At 45.1% G+C, this 21,815-nt stretch overlaps 1 protein-coding gene across 1 annotated transcript; it reads right to left on the minus strand.

Annotated features, from left to right (window-relative positions):
• Window positions 1-1,714: 1,714 nt before the first annotated feature.
• On the minus strand, window positions 1,715-16,143 carry EXOSC2 (exosome component 2). Its single transcript, XM_067742943.1, has 9 exons — window positions 15,985-16,143; window positions 14,541-14,642; window positions 12,743-12,788; window positions 12,429-12,518; window positions 11,292-11,357; window positions 5,131-5,199; window positions 3,794-3,970; window positions 3,265-3,393; window positions 1,715-2,742 (listed from the first exon to the last, which is right to left on the minus strand). Exons 1-9 carry the CDS (start codon window positions 16,104-16,106, stop codon window positions 2,662-2,664), a joined length of 882 nt encoding a protein of 293 aa, XP_067599044.1. The 5' UTR covers window positions 16,107-16,143; the 3' UTR covers window positions 1,715-2,661.
• Between the last annotated feature and the right edge of the window lie 5,672 nt (window positions 16,144-21,815).

Genomic DNA, 21,815 nt, shown 5'->3' on the forward strand with positions numbered 1-21,815 from the left:
GGCCTCTCCCGCTACAGAGCACAGGCTCCGGACGCGCAAGCTCAGCGGCCATGGCTCACGGGCCCAGCCGCTCCGCGGCATGTGGGATCTTCCTGGACCGGGGCACGAACCTGCGTCCCCTGCATCGGCAGGCAGACCCTCAACCACTGCGCCACCAGGGAAGCCCTTTAACTCACCCATTCTTATCCTGGTCATCACCCTAATCTTTCTCTTTGAATTTGGCTTTTTATTCCTATTAATGCTTTAATCATTTCCTACACATCTTCATTCTTCTCTCTAGTTTAGCTTAAAATTGAGCAATCAAATCAGAACTCTTACTAACCCACACTTCTTAAACTAATAATTCATTCACAAGCATTGTGGAGCCCCTGTGTACCACTGTCCTGGGTGCTGGGATAAAATTGAGCGGGGGACACAAACGGATTCATCCTTGTCCTCCCAGAGCAGACATGGGACGGACAGGCAATAAGTAAAATGAGTAAAATCCAAAGTATTGGTCTCAATGCTGGAAATAATATTTCTGGACCCCATAACCTTTCACAATCAGTCCAACCCATTCTCTAAAGGGCTGCTTTATGACGCCTCTCTAGAGCTTAAACCTACAGATTCATAGTTGCTAATGAGCTTTAATGAAGTCACTTTAATTCTGTGAATGGCTTTCATTTATAAATGGGGGTCATATCAAACTTTACAAGGTTATCATGAAGATCAAATGGGATCTTGTTTCCCACAAAGATTGAGACTATGCTTCCTAAACTCTGGGTAGAAGCCAACGGCACTAGTTTTAGGTGAACCCCAAGCCCAGACTGTAATATTTCCTTCCACAGATGCACGGTATAACACTGTAGAATGATACGCTCAAGGACTTAAAACTAGAATCCTGAGCCCAGCAAATGCCTGACAGTCAGAAGTAAATAAATGTTGCCAAATTTGAATAAATCCCTTTAAGCTCACATATTCTATTAAAAGTGATTCAGTTCAGTCTAATTTTGTCCTCATGTTTATAAAGCAAAGCAACCCACAAGTTGCTACAGGGATTCAGTACCCGTGTAAAAACTTCAGCTTTTTTTTAAAAAAAAAAAAAACACCTACTGGAATTACACTTAACAAGGGCACCCTCTAGTGGGCTACAGAAAGTGGATAATCACCAAAAGGTGCTTTCAGACCTTTATATATTTCCACTTAGTAGGTAATCACTATTCAGAATATACTGAATGAACAGCAGGGGCTGGCAGCTTGGGAGACCAAGTGAGAAAGATAAACTTTCAACGAACCTCCATATGTCCTGGTCAAAACCAACCCAAACCAGGGATGCAGGCTCCCATCCTTCCCCATTGCCTTCTCTTAAGGGGCACACAACCTGGAATGTGTTTCAGAAACAACAAGGGAGCAAATCCAAAGTTGCAACATAGCCTATACAGTATTCAGTTGTCTGCAAACTCCTCAAAACAGGTGATACACTTGGGATAGGGGAAAAAAAAAAGATAAAATTTGTCTGAATAATGTTATAAAGAAAAGACATACAATTTAACAAGAAAGAGCTGAGCTATATTTCAAAACTGTCAAATGCTCCACCTTACTCCTGAAACTGTCCTAGGTTTAAATTTTACTAGGTGACTCGAGTAGTTAGGTCTCTGTCAGAAGAGTTCCTATCTCCCAAGCCTTCCTTCAACTGTACTCAGTTCCCACGTATTACACAGAACACAAGAACAGAAACAGTGATGCCACATTTATAAATATAAAAAAATAGTTCACCAAATAGCACTCTCATATACTGACTTTAAAAGAATGTTTCCCCAAAACCCAAATCAGGGCATCATTTTTAGATAGTCATCCGAAAAACAATGCACAGACATTCTAGCCCTTCCCACTGAGAACTAAAACATCTTGTTTTTACCTTTTAACCCTGAATTATTGAAAAGTTAATGTGTTACTCCTTCAACTGTAGGAGGAAAAACACCTTTTCTTTTCCCATCTCCATTTTTCTTACTTTGTTTTCATGTTTATCAGAGCACCCAAAACATTCATTCTCTTTTATCAATAATTCAACTTCTTACAAATCATCCTTGAAGGCAGGACAGATTAAGGCAACCTGGCGGGAATATACTCGCATCTATCACTAGGAGGAACATGCAATGGGAAATAAGATTCCAACCAAGCAAAAGGCTGCTTGGTTGCTTTATTCTTCCATTTGATTCTTGGGTTAACTTTACCAACTATATTCTTCAGTGCTGTACTCGCACTGTAGGAGAGGTGGGAATGGAGGCCAAAGCAGACAGTTTGGGGGTCAGGGAGGCCATGTTTTCTATACAGGCAATTTCATGGGGCATTGTGCCTGGTGACGGTTGATGGTAAGTACAGGACAAAAGATTCCTTGTATTATTCCAGGATAGGAGTCCACTCGGCTGGAACACTGAGTGCTTTTAAGGCCTGAAACTACCCCAAAACTCTGTGGGCAACCCAAAGGGCCGGCAGTGCTGTTCACCTTCCCCCAGGCTTTGCCTTAAAACAGGAGAAAGCAGGTCTTCAGGGTGGAGGCAGCCCCTTGCAGGTAAAGTGATGAGCTCCCCAGGTCTTCACTGAGCTGCACGTGGGGACCACCAAGCAAACTGTTCACTTTCAAGGACTGCTCCGGTCAGGTACACACAGTCCTGTCTCTCCTTATCCCTCCTGTTCTAAAAGCCTCTGGCGTGTTTCCATCACAATTTCCTCCATTATTTCTGGCTTTAAGATGTCTTTGATCTGAAAAAGAAAGGAAAAAAGGTACTTGTTCTAAGCACACCATCAAGCCAATCCAAATGCAGAAACCAAGCATGGTTAACATGAACCTTCTGTTTTCCTTTCGTGTATCAGAGGCTAAGTATTTGCAAGATATGATCTGCTAGAACCAGCTTAATAAATCAGCAAGGTTCTATGAGATATAGCTGACAAGAACAAAGATGTTACTCTGGCAGTCACTAGAAAGACAGCTAAAACTTGGGATGGGCAAGATGAAGTCCAGGGGGTTGCTGTTGTAAATTAGCCTCACCTGGCACCTCCAAACGCCCACAAATCCTTACACTGATGTTAGACATTGAGAATATTACTAACATCTTGCGAAAGCTCTCCAGACACTCAACAAGGCTGTCCACCAGATCAGTTCACACCGATGGACATGGTTAAGGTATGTGGGAGACATGCTTGCTGTCTGAGGAAACATGGAGCAGATGACACTTAAGGCTGCTCACAGATCAACAAGGAAAAGGGAAGCCCCGGGGACAGTACCTGATGTGGAAGGGACGCTTCATAGCAATACAGGATACTGGTATCATACAGCATCATTCTCTGAGTTGCCAGCGAGACGATGCAGTTCCGAAGCCGGGAGATCACCTCTCGATCAGCAAGGGAGACAGGCTACCAGGGAATGCCAAGGGGAAGGGGAGGGAAATAGAATTAGGACCAAAAGAAGCAAATGGTTACAGCAAATCCCGGGGATCATTTATAACTGAGGCAGCATCACTCTGGGACTCCAAACCAATCCAACTGCTAGCTCCAAGAGAGATTAAAAAGGACGGCTGCTTCAGTGGCTCTTAGGCTACTACCCTGCAACTTTGCCATCTCTGCCGAGAAACATCAAACCAGGCGCTGATTTCATCTCTTCAGAACAAGAGAGGGCGACACAATGTTTCGATGGAAATTCAAACCAACTCAAACTATAGCAATGCGGCAGATAGAGAGCGTCCCCACCTGCCACAGAAGCACAGCACCGACTAAGTGCCACTCCATCCCAACAGTGGCAATGGCGTTTACTCGCCTCCAGGTTTGCAGTGAAGCCCCCTGCATCCTCTTCTTTGTGCTCAGGTGTTGGGTAGATCCAGACGAAGCCGTTGTTGCCCAGAATCACTGAGGCACCGCATGGCAAGTCATGGAAGTGAGTCTTCTGCCGTTTCACCAGGGAGGGGGAGACCTGAACCAAAACGCCCTGACCTAGCTAAAGAAGTATATCGTAAATTAAGTCACTGTAGGATCATCAGTGAGGCAACTTAAAAGCAGAGTACAGGATGTGTCCTAGTTAGACTGGAATCAGGGTCCTTCCTGTTGATAACCGCCCCTACATGCACATACACAGTAAATACACAGAACACTGCCGGATGCATTAAGCTGTTTACATATCCCAACAGAAGGTAACTTTCCATCTCTTCTCTTCTCTACCATTTATTTTCCTTTGCAGTCGTCTTCACATTCTAATCCAGGGCTGGTGCCACAGCTGTTAGAAGCTGGAGCCAATGAGGACGTGGGCTCGAGCCTCCTGTGGGTCAAGGAGCACTATTCTGTTCCACCTTTACCTCAACCACCCATCCTGCCCACGAGATACGCCATTGGACAAGGTGACTGGCCTAGGGCTGGGTGCCAATCCATCCCTGGTCCCGGCAGGTGAGCTCAAGCCCCACATCCCGCTGAGGGGGCGTCTATTACAGGACCCGGGCCCACGAGGGTCCGCACGTGCAGTGCAGCTGTGTCCTCTCCTGCTTCAGGGACGTGAGCGTGATTGGCTGTAGCCACTCCACTGAGGAGAGAGGTTTTTGTTCCACCCAGAAAATGAGAACGTTCACCCAGAGAAAGGCAAGAGACTGATAAATCATAATTTGTTTTGGGAAGTATGCTATCATTAAAAAAACAAAGAGCCTCCACGCTGTCACCTTATATTAGAAAAGCGGTACAATTTCATTTAGAGGCTCAAGAGACAAGCCCATCTTTCCCAACAATAATATCCATTTTATTGACTGGACACGTGTCTAAGGGCTGAGGCCATCCTACTTCATCAGTCCATGACCTCCCTTTGTTCTCAGCACAAATGCAATGCGAAGCTGCCATGCCCCTTGGGAGAGAGCAGAGACAGCAGGGCCGCAGGGCCCAGGGCCCAGGGTCATAGGGGCTCTTCTGCCAGAACAGTCTCCGCAGAAAAAGGGTTAGAGTCGTCATCCTTCATGATGCTACCGGCCCTCACTGTGTGAATCAGTGTGGAGGATGCCAGCCTGTTAAGGCTTGACTTCTGGGAGGCTTTAGGTCAGCATTCCAGAGAGCACTGGGGATTGGGAAATGGATCTGAAGTCCCAGTCAGCAAATGAGAAGAGCCAGAGCCCAACTTACTTTCCCGTATTTGAGACTCCTCGTGTGCAGAGAGACAGCTCCATCGGAGAACACTGCCTGGACCTCAGCCTGGCCAGGTGATGAAGGAACAAACACTTGCACGTCACCTGCGTCCCTGGTTCCCCCCTCCATCCTTTCCTCTAATGGCCAAGAGTCCCGCCCAAAGTCGCAGACGGACCCGGAGGTCACACTGCTGTGACCTAACCTCTCCCCCTTGGCTGTCATGAATACTCTGACATGAACACCACCTTTTCTACTCCCTCAGATAAAAGTTAACATCGCGGCTGGGGTTAATGGCGGGCTCTGGGAGGGCTCACACCAAGGAGTACTTCCCAGGACTTCTGCTGCCAGCGTCCTTGTCCTCACGGTGAGACACAGCCACCCCCCGCCTCTGCAGGAGACCCTCCAACACTAGCAGATCGAGATAGCCTCATCCACCAGAGGGCAGACAGCAGAAGCAAGAAGAACTACAATCCTGCAGCCTGTGGAACAAAAACCACACTCACAGAAAGACAGACAAGTTGAAAAGGCAGAGGGCAATGTACCAGATTAAGGAACAAGATAAAACCCCAGAAAAACAATTAAATGAAGTGGAGATAGGCAACCTTCCAGAAAAAGAATTCAGAATAATGATAGTGAAGATGATCCAGGACCTTGGAAAAAGAATGGAGGCAAAGATTGAGAAGATGTAAGAAATGTTTAACAAAGACCTAGAAGAATTAAAGAACAAACAGAGATGAACTATACAATAACTGAAATGAAAAATACACTAGAAGGAATCAATAGCAGAATGACTGAGGCAGAAGAACAGATAAGTGACCTGGAAGATAGAGTGGTGGAATTCACTTCTGTGGAACAGAATAAAGAAAAAAGAATGAAAAGAAATGAAGACAGCCTAAGAGACCTCTGGGACAACATTAAACGCACCAACATTCACATTATAGGGGTCCCAGAAGGAGAAGAGAGAGAGAAAGGACCCGAGAAAATATTTGAGGAGATTATAGTCGAAAACTTCCCTAACATGGGAAAGGAAATAGCCACCGAAGTCCAGAAAGCGCAGAGAGTCCCAGGCAGGATAAACCCAAAGAGAAACACACCAAGACACACAGTAATCAAATTGGCAAAAATTAAAGACAAAGAAAAATTCTTGAAAGCAGCAAGGGAAAAATGACAAATGACATACAAGGGAACTCCCATAAGGTTAACAGCTGATTTCTCAGCAGAAACTCTACAAGCCAGAGGGAATGACATGACATAGTTAAAGTGGTGAAAGGGAAGAACCTACAACCAAGATTACTCTACCCAGCAAGGATCTCACTCAGATTCGTTGGAGAAATCAAAGCTAAGAGAATTCAGCACCACCAAACCAGCTCTACAACAAATGGTAAAGGAACTTCTCTAAGTGGGAAACACAAGAGAAGAAAAGGACCTACAAAAACAAACCCAAAACAATTAAGAAAATGGTCATAGGAACATACATATCGATAATTACCTTAAACGTGAATGGATTAAATGCTCCAACCAAAAGACACAGGCTTGCTCAATGGATACAAAAACAAGACCCATATATATGCTGTCTACAAGAGACCCACTTCAGACCTAGGGACACATACAGACTGAAAGTGAGGGGATGGAAAAAGATATTCCATGCAACTGGAAATCAAAAGAAACCTGGAGTAGCAATACTCATATCAGATAAAATAGACTTTAAAATAAAGAATGTTACAAGAGACAAGGAAGGACACTACATAATGATCAAGGGATCAATCCAAGAAGAAGATGTAACAATTGTAAATATTTATGCACCCAACATAAGAGCACCTCAATACATAAGGCAAGTACTAACAGCAATAAAAGAGGAAATTGACAGTAGTACAATAATACTAGGGGACTTTAACACCTCAATTACACCAATGGACAGATCATCCAGACAGAAAATTAATAAGGAAACATAAGATTTAAATGACACAATGGACCAGATAGATTTAATTGATATTTATAGGACATTCCATCCATAAACAGCAGATTACACTTTCTTCTCAAGTGCGCACGGAACATTCTCCAGGATAGATCACATCTTGGGTCACAAATCAAGCCTCAGTAAATTTAAGAAAATTGAAATCGTATCAAGCATCTTCTCCGACCACAACGCTATAAGATTAGAAATGAATTACAGGGAAAAAAACGTAAAAAACACAAACACATGAAGGCTAAACAATACGTTACTAAATAACCAAGAGATCACTGAAGAAATCAAAGAGGAAATCAAAACATACCTAGAGACAAATGACAATGAAAACACGACAATCCAAAACCTATGGGATGCAGCAAAAGCCGTTCTAAGAGGGAAGTTTATAGCAATACAATCCTACCTCAAGAAACAAGCAAAATCTCAAATAAACAATCTAACCTTACACCTAAAGAATCTAGAGAAAGAAGAACAAACAAAACCCAAAGTTAGCAGAAGGAAAGAAATCATAAAGATCAGAGCAGAAATAAATGAAATAGAAACAAAGAAAACAATAGCAAAGATCAATAAAACTAAAAGCTGGTTCTTTGAGAAGATAAACAAAATTGGTAAACCATTAGCCAGACTCATCAAGAAAAAGAGGGAGAGGACTCAAATCAATAAAATTAGAAATGAAAAAGGAGAAGTTACAACAGACACCGCAGAAATACAAAGCATCCTAAGAGACTACTACAAGCAACTCTATGCCAGTAAAATGGACATCCTGGAAGAAATGGACAAATTCTTAGAAAGGTATAGCCTTCCAAGACTGAACCAGGAAGAAAAAGAAAATATGAACAGATCAATCACAAGTAATGAAATTGAAACTGTGATTAAAAATCTTTCAATAAACAAAAGTCCAGGACCAGATGGCTTCACAGGTGAATCCTATCAAACATTTACAAAAGAGCTTACACCCATCCTTCCCAAACTCTTCCAAAAAAATTGCAGAGGAAGGAACACTCCCAAACTCATTTTATGAGGCCACAATCACCCAGATAGCAAAACCAGACAAAGATACTACAAAAAAAGAAAATTACAGACCAATATCACTCATGAATATAGATGCAAAAATCCTCAACAAAATACTAGCAAACAGAATCGAACAACACATTAAAAGGATCATACACCACGATCAAGTGGGATTTATCCCAGGGATGCAAGGATTCTTCAATATACACGAATCAATCAATGTGATACACCATATTAACAAATTGAAGAAAAACCATATGACCATCTCAACAGATGCAGAAAAAGCTTTCGACAAAATTTAACACCCATTTATGATTAAAAACTCTCCAGAAAGTGGGCATAGAGGGAACCTACCACAATATAATAAAGGCCATATACAACAAACCCACAGCAAACATCATTCTCAATGGTGGAAAACTGAAAGCATTTCCTCTAAGATCAGGAACAAGACAAGGATGTCCACTCTTACCACTATTATTCAACATAATTTTGGAAGTCCCAGCCACGACAATCAGAGAAGAAAAAGAAATTAAAGGAATACAAATTGGAAAAGAAGAAGTAAAAAAACTGTCACTGTTTGCAGATGACATGATACTATACATAGAGAATCCTAAAGATGCCACCAGAAAACTACTAGAGCTAATCAATGAATTTGGTAAAGCTGCAGGATACAAAATTAATGCACAGAAATCTCTTGCATTCCTATACACTAATGATGAAAAATCTGCGAGAGAAATTAAGGAAACACTCCCATTTACCACTGCAACAAAAAGAATAAAATACCTAGGAATAAACCTACCTAGGGAGACAAAAGATCTGTATGCAGAAAAGTATAAGACACTGATAAAAGAGATTAAAGATATACAAACAGATAGAGAGATATACCATGTTCTTGGATTGGAAGAATCAATATTGTGAAAATGACTATACTACCCAAAGCAATCTACAGATTCAACGCAATCCCTATCAAATTACCAATGGCATTTTTTACAGAATTAGCACAAAAAGTCTTAAAATTTGTATGGAGACACAAAAGACCCCAAATAGCCAAAGCGGTCTTGAGGGAAAAAATACGGAGCTGGGGGAATCAGACTCCCTGACCTCAGACTATACTACAAAGCTACAGTAATCAAGACAATATGGTACTGGCACAAAAACAGAAATATAGATCAATGGAACAGGATAGAAAGCCCAGAGATAAACCCACGCACCTATGATCAACTAATCTATGACAAAGGAGGCAAGGATATACAATGGAGAAAAGACAGTCTCTTCAATAAGTGGTGCTGGGAAAACTGGACAGCTACATGTAAAAGAATGAAATTAGAACACTCCCTAACACCATACACAAAAATAAACTCAAAATGGATTAAGACCTAAATGTAAGACCGGACGCTATAAAACTCTTAGAGGAAAACATAGGAAGAACACTCTTTTTTTTTTTTTTTTTTTTTTTTGCGGTACGCGGGCCTCTCACTGTTGTGGCCTCTCCCATTGCGGAGCACAGGCTCCGGACGCACAGGCCCAGCAGCCACGGCTCACGGGCCCAGCCGCTCCGCGGCACGTGGGATCCTCTCGGACCGAGGCACGAACCCGCGTCCCCTGCACTGGCAGGCGGACTCTCAACCACTGCGCCACCAGGGAAGCCCGGAAGAACACTCTCTGACATAATCACAGCAAGATCTTTTTTGATCCACCTCCTAGAGTAATGGAAATAAAAACAAAAATAAACAAATGGGACCTAATGAAACTTAAAAGCTTTTGCACAGTAAAGGAAACTACAAACAAGACGAAAAGACAACTGTCAGAATGGGAGAAAATATTTGCAAACGAATCAATGGATAAAGGATTAATCTGCAAAATATATAAACAGCTCATGCAGCCCAGTATTAAAAAAACGAACAACCCAATCCAAAAGTGGGCAGAAGAGACCTCAATAGACATTTCTCCAAAGAAGACATAGAGATGGCCAAGAAGCACATGAAAAGCTGCTCAACATCACTAATTATTAGAGAAATGCAAATCAAAACTACAATGAGGTATCACCTCACACCAGTTAGAATGGGCATCATCAGAAAATCTACAAACAACAAATGCTGGAGAGAGTGTGCAGAAAAGGGAACCCTCTTGCACTGTTGGTGGGAATGTAAATTGATACAGCCACTATAGAGAACAGTATGGAAAAACTAAAAATAGAATTACCATATGACCCAGCAATCCCACTACTGGGCATATACCCAAAGAAAAACATAATTCAAAAAGACATGTGCACCCCAATGTTCACTGCAGCACTATTTACAATAGCCAGGACATGGAAGCAACCTAAGTGTCCATTGACAGGTGAATGGATAAAGAAGATGTGGTACATCTATACAATGGAACATTACTCAGCTATAAAAAGGAACGAAATTGGGTCATTTGTAGAGACGTGGATGGATCTAGAGACTGTCATACAGAGTGAAGTAAGTCAGAAAGAGAAAAACAAATATATTAACGCATATATGTAGAACCTAGAAAAATGGTACAGATGAACCGGTTTGCAGGGCAGAAATTGAGACATGGATGTAGAGAACAAACGTATGGACACCAAGGGGGGAAAGTGGTGGGGGGGTGAGGGGTGTGTGTGATGAATTGGGCGATTGGGATTGACATGTATACACTGATGTGTATAAAATGGATGACTAATAAGAACCTGCTGTATAAAAAAATAAAATTCAAAAATTCAAATAAATAAATAAATAAACAAAAATATAGATCAGTGGCTTTCAAACTTTTCTTTATACAACCCACAGCAAGAAGCATATTTTACTCAGAGTACATGTATGTGTGTTTGTGTAAGCAACTGAAACAAAAGTTTTACCAAACCATATCTTTCTTATAGTTTCATTAAAAAAAAAAAAAGTTAACATCGCTAAGAAAATTTGAGCTAGCTTAAAGCATGGGCCACTGTAAGTTACAAGACCCAAAGACACGACTGAGCGGCAGCAGGTCTGAACAAGAGCTGGAGGGTCAGCTGGGTTAAGGAGACAGAGAAAGGCTGTAGCAGAGCCCTTCACACTCAGTCAAGGACTCAGATCCCTGCCAGGATTCCATGTTTCTCGTGTGGGAGACCTACAGTTTAAGCCCCAATTACCAGCTCCACAGCAAACATAAAGATGCTGGAATGCAAGGTACAGGATACACTGATAAGGTCCCCTTCCTGCAAGAAACCTCTCATCGCCAGCTCATCCTCTGCAGATCTTCTCCTCTGAAATACACAAAGAGATGGCCACGTTATGGAAGTCAGATCCTAAAGGAAGATCTCTCTCCATCCGTCTCTTCTCTTTCACTTCCTTCCTCTGAAGGCAGCCACAATGTTCACACACCAGAGTAGGTAACCTATACCACTGAAGGAAGACAAAGTGACAACCACTACTTTCCGTCTTACAGACCTTCCCACGGCTCCTCTTCTCCTTCCTCTGAATGATATTCAAACTCCTTACGTGATATTCAAAACCCTCCCAATCTAGACCAGGCCTTTTCCGCGCTTACCTTCTGTGGCGGCCCTCCACGCTCCAGCAGAACCAGACTGCCTCCAGCGTGACTGTATCTTTGCTCACACATTTCCCTTTATCTCAGATTCCCTGAACTCATCGTTAAAATTCTACCCATCCTCCAAGGTCAACTCCAACACTCATCTTTCCTATGAGCTTCTCTCCAGGAACTTAATCACTCCTTTTGTACAATCACACGCCTGTCTATTCTTGGGCTGCCGGGTATTCAGACCAGTTATCTCATATCCCCTGCTAGTCTAAGCTCTTTCAGGAACTCAGTCGTGCCTCCTGGATCTTGGCATTCTCCAGACAGCCTAGCACAGTGAGCCTCTCTATAGATAGATGCTGGCCTGAAGGTAAAGCGGAACCACTGCGTTTTATAAAAGGAGGCAGCTCAGGTCCTGTGGTTGTCTGGAATAATCAAATGCCACTCAATTCATGGAAAGCTAATCTAAACACAACTTTTCAAGGAACACTTTCACTGAGCAAAGCTGATACACCCAGAGAAGGAAAATTATTAGCACCAAGCATCTGAGAGCTTCTCTCAACTCTCTTTTGGGATCGCTCCCCATGGACATTCCAGATCCTACCATATACCGGTTGCTGCCTAAGTTGGGAGGCCTGGGCCAAGTGAAAAGCCTATGTGTACATCAAGGCAGCAAACTTCACAGCAGACAAACAGGAGTAAAGGTGGCAACCTCAGGGTAAAGCAAAATTCTCTGGTGGAGCAAAGGACCCCAGAGCTCTCGCCAGCAAACTATACAGTCCCAGCCGCAGACCCTTACCAGCTCTCCTCCGGGAAGGTTCATGGATGAGAGAAGCAAGACTGAATCCAGCCTGGAGTTGGTCTCCACCTTCCACCTCTTCTGTTGAACCTACAAACAAAGAAAGCCCACTCCTGGACACATACGCCAGGGGCCAGAGCTCACACTGTAAATGACCAATAATTCCAAACGTAATGAACTGTTTACATCAAAGGTCCCAGGAGAGCCAAACACAACGAATGCCTAGTTCGCATAAATGCATGTAGAATGACTATGCCATTCGTTAGATCACCAGCCTGCTTTTGCTTTGTAAAAACCAATCAGATAGACTTTACCTCTGTGATTCTCCCCACTACAATGTCTCCCACTTCACCATTGTACCTGAAAGATGAAACAGAAGGCCCTCCATCAGTGAAAAGGCTTCATTACAAGACCAAGTTACCATCTGAGATTTCAGTTAGACAGGGGTGGAGGCCTTGATGAGGCACCACATTTAGTCAATTCACATAGTTATGCCGTTTGGACTTATTCTCAGGAACTGATAACGTCAAACATCCTGTATGTATAAAGTCTCCATTAACTAACTATTCTTAAACCATTTATTGCAAACAGTTCATCAAGCCTGAAACCCCTATTTTGTTAATTACATGAAAATGAGGGACTTCCCTGCGGTCCAGTGGTTAAGACTCTGCCTTCCGATGCAGGAGGTGCGGGTTCAATCCCTGGTCGGGGAACTAAGACCCCACGTGCCATGGGGTGTGGCCAAAAACTTAAAACAATAAATAAAAAGAAAATGATAAGCATGGAATCTTTTCTGGTGGGCTCTGGAACACAGATGGGTTCTGCGTCAGCCAGAGGAGGAGAAAGGAAAATGAGACAGGACGCCGCCCAAACCAGCCTGCTCCCTGTACCCCCACCCACTGGCTGCCTATCTCAGGCCCCTCTGCTAGTTCCTCATCCCAATTCTAATGACGACGTGTCCCATGTCGAAGGCGCAGTCCCTGGACCTCTTCTCTTTTCAGCCCATACTCACTTGGTGAGCTCATCCAGCCTAATGGCTTTAAATACCACTGATGAGTATACCACTCCCCTCAATTCCAGAGTCTAGTCAACTGCTGGCTACCCAGCACCTCCATTTACGTGACTAATAGGAATTTGCAAAAGTAACACACCTACAACAAAGCTTTCCAGCAGCCCCCTTCACTCCCCCATAGCAAACTGAAACTCTCCCAGTTGTCACGAGCTCAGGAAATGGCAACTCCACCCCTCCAGCTGCTCAAGCCACAATCCTTGGAGGAACCCTCGATCTCTCTCAATCTCTCGCTCTCTGTCTCTCTCTCTCTCATGCTCCAGGGCAAGTCCAGCAGCAGATCCTACTACCTCTAACTTTACAATATAGGCAGAAAATAAAAGGCATCCAAATTGGAAAGGAAGAATATCTCTTCTCACAGACATGGTCCTATATATACAAAATGCCAAAGAATATAAAGTCCAACAAATTTTCATGATTAAAAAAACACTCAGAACACAAAACATACTCAAAACAGTACATTAATCTGTCTCCCTAACCCTGTCCCTATCCCCCCACCTCCCCGGCCACCCACAGCAGCCAGAGTGATTTTATTAAAACAGAAGTCAGATCATGTCCCTCCTCTGCTCCACCTCCTCCAGTGGCTTCCTAGATTACACAAAGTGGAAGTCGAAAACGTTTACTGTGGCTACAAGGCAGACAGACTGCCCACCTCACCTCTCTGTCTGCGTCTGCTCCTACCCCACTGGCTTACATTCTGGGGCTAACCTTCATTGAGCCCTTCTAGGTAGGAGGCTCTGTGTAAGTACTTTACATGCACTGTTTCAATGAATTCCAATGAAAATCCTACAGGGTAAGTCATGCTAGGTCTCATTTTGCAGAGGAGGGAACCAAAGTTTGGAAAGGTCAGGAAACATAGGGAAACTTCTGAAGCCCGCGCTTACCTGTAGCCATCTATACCCTTCCTATAGCCATGTTCCCAAAATCCCAGACCTACAGAATGGTACAGCAGGCCGGGATGGGGATGGAGGGTATGTCGTGGCAGAAAAGACCTGGCTGTGCAACTTGGATGCCACAAGAGAATACACACCTTTTGTTCTCACCTGGTTTTCAAAGCTTTCACGCAGACCAACTTGTTTACTCTCTCCACAGAGCCAGCCACAGATGCAATGAGCTTCTCTTCCCCCATATAGGTCCCATGGCCCCTGTTGCAACAGGAAGATACAAAGAATACCAGGGTAACACTTGAGGTGACCTCTCGCATCAAGACCAATGTGTTCCTCAAACCTAACAGACTCCTCCTGCCTTAAAGGCAGGCTTTTGCCCTGGTTGCCATCTCTTCCTAAAACACTCCTTCTTTAGACAGCTACATGGACATCTCCCTCATTCTGCTCAAGTCTATTCAAATGTCACTTTCTCCACCAGGCCTTCCTCGACTATCTCATTTATAATAGTCACCCACCCTGCTGCTGCCACCACTACCATATCCCAACTACGCTCCACTCACCCTGCATGGCTTTTAATTTTTTCTATTGCATTTATCGCCAAACATTCTGAATAATGTTGCTTGTTGTGCTTATTGTTATCTGTCTCTCCCAAAGAGAAAATAAACTTCACCAGGACATTGATTTCCACTTTGTTCACTGTTGTACCCCAAGCACACACATACTGAATGCATGAATAAAGGACTGAATCTTAAGATTTCCTGGGATCCAACAACCCCAAACTAAGAGATTAAAGGGCAACAGTATAAATGCTGTACCTCTCCTGTATGTACAAGTGTACCCCCTCCCCCCAAAAAAAGGCTGAGATAACCACTAGTATTTCTCTATGATGGTGACAGAACGGTGAGTTTTGCTTCTTTTCGTAATCATTACCTAATTTAATCCTCACAGCCTTATCGAATAGTTAATGTTATTATCACTAGTTTACGGATGAGGAAACTGACCTCGGAGAGACAGTACAGCCAATAATATTTGTGATGGCAGCAGGACTCGAACTCCAGCTGTCCAACTCAAGAGCCTGCCCTCTTAACGACCACATACGGTACTGCCCTCAGTTTCAAAGGCGGGTATTTGAGTGCATATAACAATGTATTTGTACGCCCTAAGCCCAAACAATGACTCGTTCCAAAACCGTAACCCCTGGCTAGGAGACGACGCGGAGGGATAAGGGGCCCAAGTCAAAAACGCCCACCGTCTCCCCGCCGAAAACTGTTAAGAGGCCCCAGCTCCTAACCCACCCCAGTTTTCCAAGTCCTCAACGAGGAAGGCTCAGGATCTGGGCCTCAGGCAGAGGACCCACGAGTCGCGGCCACCAAAGGTCAAGAGAGGAAGGTTTCGGGAGACTGGGGCAAATGCAGACAAGGACACACAAGATGCAGGGAGTAAGAAGTCCGAAGCCTAGAAACCTAGGCGACCGAGATGCTCAGCAAATGTGTCCCGGGTACCACGGGAACTTAGATGCAAGAGAGCACAGGCCCGGGTTTCACGTGGAGAGCAATGTAGCCGCCCCTTGTGGCCCAGAGTCCCCCACGTCCCCACGTACCGCATGAAGCCTGTGTCCGTGGTGATCGTGTCCCCCGGCACTACCAGGTGTTTTTTCGTCTCACGGCCCAGGCTCTCGCTAAGAGGCTTGCGAGCGACGGGAAGCCTCATCTCCATCGCCATCTTGACGCTAATAACCTGCGCAGGCGCAGCCCGACTCGGACTCGCAATATCCGCCTCCGCAATTCCCGTCCTTCGCTCTTAGGGGCGGGGAAGGGAGGGGCCTCAGAGGAGCGGCCAATGGGAACTCACGGTCTGGCTGCCATATTGACTATTGTAAACCATTAGGTTAACATGAAGGGAAGGAAGGAGTCGAGTTGCCATTTTTATTATTGGCAAGGCTGCCTTTGTGGAGTAATAAAAATCTCAAGTTGTATGATGTATTGACTTTTCACCAAAACTCTCTTGTACTCATCATCCCAGTTATTGTTTCACAGTGTTAGAGATAATTGAGAAATGGGCCTCAGAGTTTCCTTCCAACTCTAAGCTGCTAAAATCTAATTTTGGGAGGACTTCCCTAGTGGTACAGTGGTTAAGAATCCACCTGCCTAATGCAGGGGGACGCAGGTTTGAGCCCTCGTCCTGGAAGATCCCACATGCCGCAGAGCATTGACTGTGAGACAGTCAACGTCACAAGCCCATGTGTCACAACTACTGAGCCCGTGTGTTGCAATTACTGAAGCCCGTGAACCTAGAGCCTGTGCTCCACAACAAAGAGAAGCCGCCGCAAGGAGAAGCCCATGCACAACAATGAAGCTTGTTGCAATTAGAGAAAGCCCGCGGGCAGCAACGAAGACCCAACAAGGTCAAAAATAAATAAATTAATTAATTTTTTAAAAGTCCTTATCTTTAAACGAAGACCCAACGCGGCCACAAATAAATTAATTAATTTTTAAGAAGTCCTTATCTTAAAAAAAAAAAATCTAAATTTTTGGGCATGAGATTGCCCAGAGGATCAGGAGGGGGGATATACAGAAAACACCATTTGGACAGAGAGAAGAGCCCCTTTTCATACTGTTACTAGTGGTCCCTGTGTTCTACATACTGCTGCCTCGTGGGCGCTGGTTCAGCACCAACTATCACCTACAACCCCAAACAACGCTCCAGGTGCTGTTTCCATTCTTTCTTAAGTGAGCTGATTTCCCTAGTATTTCTTCTGAAAGAACAAAGAACCATCTAAGACGTTCAAACCTTGCCAGAAGGGTGTATTTCGCAGGGAGGACAACTGCACACATGATACGAAGATCTTCACTTGTATTTACTCATACAGTGAATTGAGCCAGGAGCTGTTCTAAGGGTTCCGTGATGAACAGATAGATGGATGTGTGGCTTTATCTATGGGCCAGGAGCATTTCCCTCATTTCTCTCCCTGCTTCCCACTACCCTCTCCCTCACCTTTCCCCTGCATGGTTTATAGCATCCACAACAGACTGAGTTTCAACCTCAGGGAACTGGAGATGATAATTCTTCATGCACAGAGACTCTAAAGGGGATTCAATGAAGTAACTTGTGTCAGCACCACACACTGAGCCCAGTAAATCAGGTCTGCTGCCTCCTGACGGTCCAACAGACCAACAGATTGATAAATCTTCAAAAGGACAGCATTTCTTTCACCTAAGCACGGCTCACAAACTACACTTGTCAAGAAAGCCAACCCTGTGAGACAGTCAATGATATAAATTCTAATGCCCCACAGGTCATGGGTAAGTGGACAGGCCAGACACTTGCCCTCCTCCTTGCCTGGAGGAAGGGGCTAGAGCCAAGAAAGCATGAGAAGGGCCCATATGTGGAGTCTGGCCTCAGCCAGAAGAGGGCGGTGCTGTCCTTTGAACCAGCATAGCTCCGTCCGCTAGGCAGCTAGGCCTGGGAGTGCCCCTAGACCAAGGCTGGGGTATAGTCTTGACATCATTCAGTTTCCAGGAGGGATGGACATAACGTGAACCCCTCCCATTCTCACAGCACTTACATTTAGGGAGCTTGTCACAACGTTGGGATTCTGGATCTGTCTTTGTGTAGTGGCGGATTCAGTGTCTGGTGAGAGCTCACTTCCTGGTTCAGATAGCTGTCTTCTCCCTGTGTCCCCACATGGTGGGTGGGGCTGGGGACTCTCTGGGGTCTCTTTTATAAGGCACTAATCCAATTCATGGAGGCTCCACCCTCATGACCTAATCACCTCCCAAAGGTCCCACCTCCTACTACCATCACCTTGGGGTTAGGATTTCAGTATGTGAACTTGGGGGGGGACATAAACATTCAGTCCCCTGTAGGTACCTTTTTAAAGAGGAGGAAACCGAGGCCCAAAAAGGACTAGAATTCATACAGCAGTTGGTAGCCGGGCCATGTTCCTTCAGACTGCACCTGCTCTATCCTAGAGCCCGCACGTCCTGAGGGACGGGTCCTTGGCTGGATGCTTCACAAATATTACGTTACGAACTCCTTATACTCAACCCATCTTGAACGTCCATCCTCGACGTTGGACGTCCATCCTCGATGGACGTTTGGGGCCACTGAGTGCACATCCTTAAGGGGCTTGTTAGAAATACAGATTCCTGAGCCCAGATTTAGGCACTGGGGCTCTGCAAAGTGGGGTCCACAAGTCTGTGAGGGTGTCTTAACACCCAGTGTGATTTTTTTTTTTTTTTTTTTTGCGGTCTCACTGCTGTGGCCTGTCCCGTTGCGGAGCACAGGCTCCGGACGTGCAGGCTCAGCGGCCATGGCTCACGGGCCCAGCCGCTCCGCGGCATGTGGAATCTTCCCGGACCGGGGCACAAACCCGTGTCCCCTGCATCGGCAGGCGGACTCCCAACCACTGCGCCACCAGGGAAGCCCCTCCCAGTGTGATTTTAATTGCTGATCAGGTCTAACATTCACCACTTCTTCCCATATCCTTCTACCTCCCCATCTGTGCATGTCCAGGGCCATCTCCCCAAGCCGATCAATGTCATCTCTCACCTGGGCATCACCACCTAACTCAGCTCCCTAATTCTGTGTTTGCCCTTCCTACCACCCAATGTCCATACAGCAGCCAGAGGGAGCTGAACTTATCTACGGAACAGGAAGAAACCCACAGACATAGAGAACAGACTTGTGGTTGCCAAAGGGGAGGGGGAGAGTAGGAGAAGGATGGGTTGAGATTTGGGGATTAGCAGATGCAATCCCCAGATGCAATTATATATAGAATGGATAAACGACAAGGTCCCGCTGTATAGCACAGGGAACTACATTCAATATCCTGTAATAAACCATCATGGAAAAGAATAAAAATTAATAAATAAGTCTTTTAGGATACTCATAAATAAATAAATAAATAAAAACAGATCAGATTAAACCACTTCCTTGCTTAGAACACTTCTGGCAGCTTCCCTGTACACAAGAATGAAATCCAAACTCGCATTTCCCTGGCCCTGCCCATCTCTGACCTAATCTGCTCTATTACTCACAACAGACGCTGCAGCCAGAGGCGCTGGCCCCAGGACCTGCGTGCTTTCGGTGCTCTCTGCATGGAATGCTCTTCTCCCAGTCTTTGTGTAGCTGGCTGCTCTTCCTCACTTAGATCTCCGCTCAGATATCACCTCCTCAGAGAGCCCTTCCCTGACTACCTTATCTGGAATAATCCTCAGTCCCTCTTTTACCACTTGATCCTGTTTTATTTCTTGTCACTGAATTTTCTTTTTGTTTGTTTGTTTGTTTATTGCAGTCTTCCTCCACTAGAATGGGAATACTCTGAGAATAGGGCCGTTATCTATTTTGTTCATCTGGTACCTAGAGGGCAACCGTAAAACATTTGTCGAAAAAATGACATATATTTACTCACCATGTATCTTCCCCACAGGGTATAAGCCCTGCAAATGCCCAGACTTCTTGTTCACTGTCCAGTCCCTAGCACTGTCTGGGTACAGAGTAGGCTCTTTTATTAACCATATCTTCCATGGTAGTCTGATGTTTGGACATTTTGGGGCTTCCCAGAGCCTGGAAGGACTGCCCCTTCCAGGGTTAGCTGATCCCTAGAAATGGTAAACAACTGGCCCAGGAGTGTGCCTTTTGAATGCAAACCAATCAGTCCAGAGCCCATGCCCTCCACCACCTCTTTTACGGGGCTCTCAGACTCTGGACCCCTATGCGCCTGCCCTAACCCCCCCAGGGCCCTGTACCAGACAACTAGGGACAGGCCCTGTGCCTCAGAGCCTACTGAGATTATTCAAACCAGCCAATCCTAAACCTGCTTCCCCTGCTTCCCCTGGTCCTTCCTTTTGGAAACCCCAGCAAAGGCTCTTTCCCACATTTTCTCCTCATTCCCGCTGCCTTCTGATCGGCCCCCCGTGTGCTTCCCCATGGGCTCTGCGTGGTGCGCCGTGCCTCCTGTTTCTAGGCAATCTTAAGTATGCTGAACTTCTCCCTTCAGGACAGTCATTTCCATGTTTGCATGTCTTACCATACTTGATTAAAACACATCCCGGGCACCCTTAGAACAGCACTCAATAAATGTTTGTGGAACGAATGAATAAACTTATTCGGCAAGCATTTCTGGAGCATTTCCTGCCCCAGGCATCAAGGTGCTCGGTCAGGAGCTCAGGTTTGGGGGGTGGGGGGCGGGGAGGACAGAAAAGGCCTCCTGACAGCAGTGGCAGATGAGTGAGCCTTGAAGGAAAGGAACTACTGACACTGGGGAGCGGGTTGAGAGGGACAGATGAACTTCAAGTGAAAGTAAACAACAAGGAAATCTTGAAAAGTGTGAAAACAGGCAGCAGGAACGCTCTGGCCCTGCGCTCTTGCCCGATCCTGATCTACCCACTGGCTTCACCTTGTGTTCCATGAAATGGTAAAAGTAACTGCAGAAGTTTTCTCTTTTTTTTTTTGGTCGTGCCACGTGGCTTGTGGGATCTTAGTTCCCTGACTGGAGATTGAACCCATGCCCCTGGCTGTGGAAGCATGGAGTCCTAACCACTGGACCACCAGGGAAGTCCCTTTTTTTTTTCTTCAGAAAATTTCTATTCAGAGATGTGCACAAAGATTTCTGCCCAAGGACCCTCATCAGAGTATTACCTTCTCCTGAAAACATAGAAATAGCCTTGATATCTGCGGCAGTTTTTATACATGGTCACAGAATTTTTGCTGAGTCTTCAATTAAGAAGTGCAGTCAGAGCCTCCTCGTCTTGCATCTGGGCAGGCTTGTGACTGCTTTGATAGCTAGCGCATGTCAGAAGTGCCTCTATGGGACTCCGAGGACTGGTCAGAATAGATCATGCAGCTTCCACCTGGTTCTCCTGCAAACACCTGCCCCTGAAGCCCTGAGACAACATGCGCGAAGTCTGACTTCCCTGAGGCAGCCATGTTGTAGGAAGCAGTCAGGATGGGTGCTAACCAGCTACCAGCCATAACCTTTCCCACCCCTCGCGGCCACACATCCCAGCAGACCAGATTCAAGGTGGGAAGGAAGCTGAAAGCTTAGGATATCTGTTCTTCCGCTTCAAGAGATCTGAGGATAATGGCTATAGGAAAGGGCAGGAGAAGAGGAGATGGACAGCTGCCTTAGATGCCCTCTGGGGGATGTCCAGTGAGGTAGGCGATAGAAGCAGCTACAACCCTTCTTACCCACCAAAGGCATCCATATGCTAACAACAGCTCCCATTTATTGAGCACTTACTACGTGCCAGATACTGAGCCATGTACTTTATTCATTAATTTATATTATCCCATCTAATCCTCACAGTGTCCTGAGGAGCTAAGTATCACCCCATTTTTCATTTGAGGAACTTGAGACACAGAGCCATTAATTGACTTGCCCGAGGTCACACAGCTAGTGAACGGCCGAGCAGGGTTTCAAACACAGAC

Source organism: Pseudorca crassidens, chromosome 7 (assembly GCF_039906515.1).
Source record: "Pseudorca crassidens isolate mPseCra1 chromosome 7, mPseCra1.hap1, whole genome shotgun sequence".
NCBI classification, from domain to species: domain Eukaryota; kingdom Metazoa; phylum Chordata; class Mammalia; order Artiodactyla; family Delphinidae; genus Pseudorca; species Pseudorca crassidens.

Excerpts from the sequence above, each read along its gene's own strand:
- EXOSC2 (XM_067742943.1), bottom strand. The coding sequence starts at position 16,106 with ATGGCGATGGAGATGAGGCTTCCCGTCGCTCGCAAGCCTCTTAGCGAG. Across the intron at positions 3,971-5,130 it reads GGAGTCTCAAATACGGGAAA|CTAGGTCAGGGCGTTTTGGT; the intron begins GTAAGTTGGGCT and ends ATACTTCTTTAG. Across the intron at positions 3,394-3,793 it reads GCTTCACTGCAAACCTGGAG|CCTGTCTCCCTTGCTGATCG; the intron begins GCGAGTAAACGC and ends ATTCCCTGGTAG.